Genomic DNA, 1,130 nt, shown 5'->3' with positions numbered 1-1,130 from the left:
GCAATGACAACCAAGACTTCATTTTTTTCCCCTGTCTAATTCTACAATTAACTTGCAGGAAACCTGTGCCACAGCCAGGTAATGGCTACCAACCAGCTGGCTTGCTCCAATCCCTGCGAGGCCAAATGCCCCCAGCCGCTGGCCAGCAGTAGCAATGAGCCCTGCGTGGTGACCTGTGGTGACTCCCGGGTCATCATTTACCCACCACCTGTGGTCGTCACCTTCCCAGGGCCCATCCTCACCACCTACCCACAGCAAACCGTAGTGGGGTCCTCAGAGTCCGCAGAAGTGGCCCAGGCTGAGCCCCCCGCCGCAGTAGCCCTACCTGCAGAGGCACCACCAGTTGAGAAACTCACCCCACAGGTCATCACCCGTCCTGAGCCGCGCTGCACCCCGAAGTACTCCTACACCTATTCTTCCCAATGGACACATCCATGCAACTCATATCGCTCCGGAAAGCGGTGGGCATACTGAACACTCGTGGAACAATCTGAAGAAGTTGCTGAGGGAACTCTAGAAGAAAATTAAGGGTGGAGCCAATGGGAGCAGCTCAAATCACCCCAGGGCTGGGCTCCAGCTGAAGAGAATGAGAGCTGTGAGTGCTCAGCACTTGTTGAAGGGAGGCCTGTGTGTGCATTTCCTCATTTTGCCTTTAGGTTAGGTCTGTTATCCTCTGGCTTTCCCAGTTAGTCATCTGCTTACGTCGTGCTTTGTTTCAGTTATGTTATTAACACTGATTTTAAAGAGGTGACTTAGGATGCTAGAAATTGCACACAGGAAATGCACTAAAAGGGAAATAAATAAATTGATTGCATTACTTTGATGATGGTGATGGGCCAAAGCCCCACTGGACCCCCAGAAAGATAAACTTTATATTCTGCCCAACTTATACTTTGTACAATTGTAGAAAAGCTGTCTCCTTCCAAATAAATTTTCTATACCAAACTATGCCCTTTGGTTTTCATTGCCATGTAATCACTGCCTTCTCCTTTCATTCCTTTATTGAATTCGTAGTGTGGGATTCAAATGTTATTAGAGCAAGATAAGAATTTTTTATTTCATGGTCTCCACTGCCAAAGTTTTCTGGGGGAGCTTTCTACTTTACTGGGGAGGGGGGGATTCTCTGATAG

General features: G+C 48.3%; 1 protein-coding gene across 1 annotated transcript in view; it reads right to left on the bottom strand.

Annotated features, from left to right (window-relative positions):
* The window catches only part of LOC116217796 (feather keratin 4-like), a 22,420-nt gene extending 21,508 nt beyond the window's left edge, over positions 1-912 (bottom strand). Inside the window, exon 1 of the mRNA XM_031557745.1 lies at positions 357-912. Within this exon, the coding sequence (XP_031413605.1) occupies positions 357-368 (12 nt within the window). The 5' untranslated portion in view covers positions 369-912. The remainder of the gene's footprint in view (positions 1-356) is intronic.
* Positions 913-1,130: the final 218 nt, after the last annotated feature.

The sequence above is a fragment of the Meleagris gallopavo genome, unplaced genomic scaffold, assembly GCF_000146605.3.
Source record: "Meleagris gallopavo isolate NT-WF06-2002-E0010 breed Aviagen turkey brand Nicholas breeding stock unplaced genomic scaffold, Turkey_5.1 ChrUn_random_7180001955214, whole genome shotgun sequence".
In the NCBI taxonomy this organism is placed as follows: Eukaryota; Metazoa; Chordata; class Aves; order Galliformes; family Phasianidae; genus Meleagris; species Meleagris gallopavo.
The sequence above is the reverse complement of the archived record's forward strand: the minus strand, read 5'-3'. Positions and strand labels throughout refer to the sequence as shown.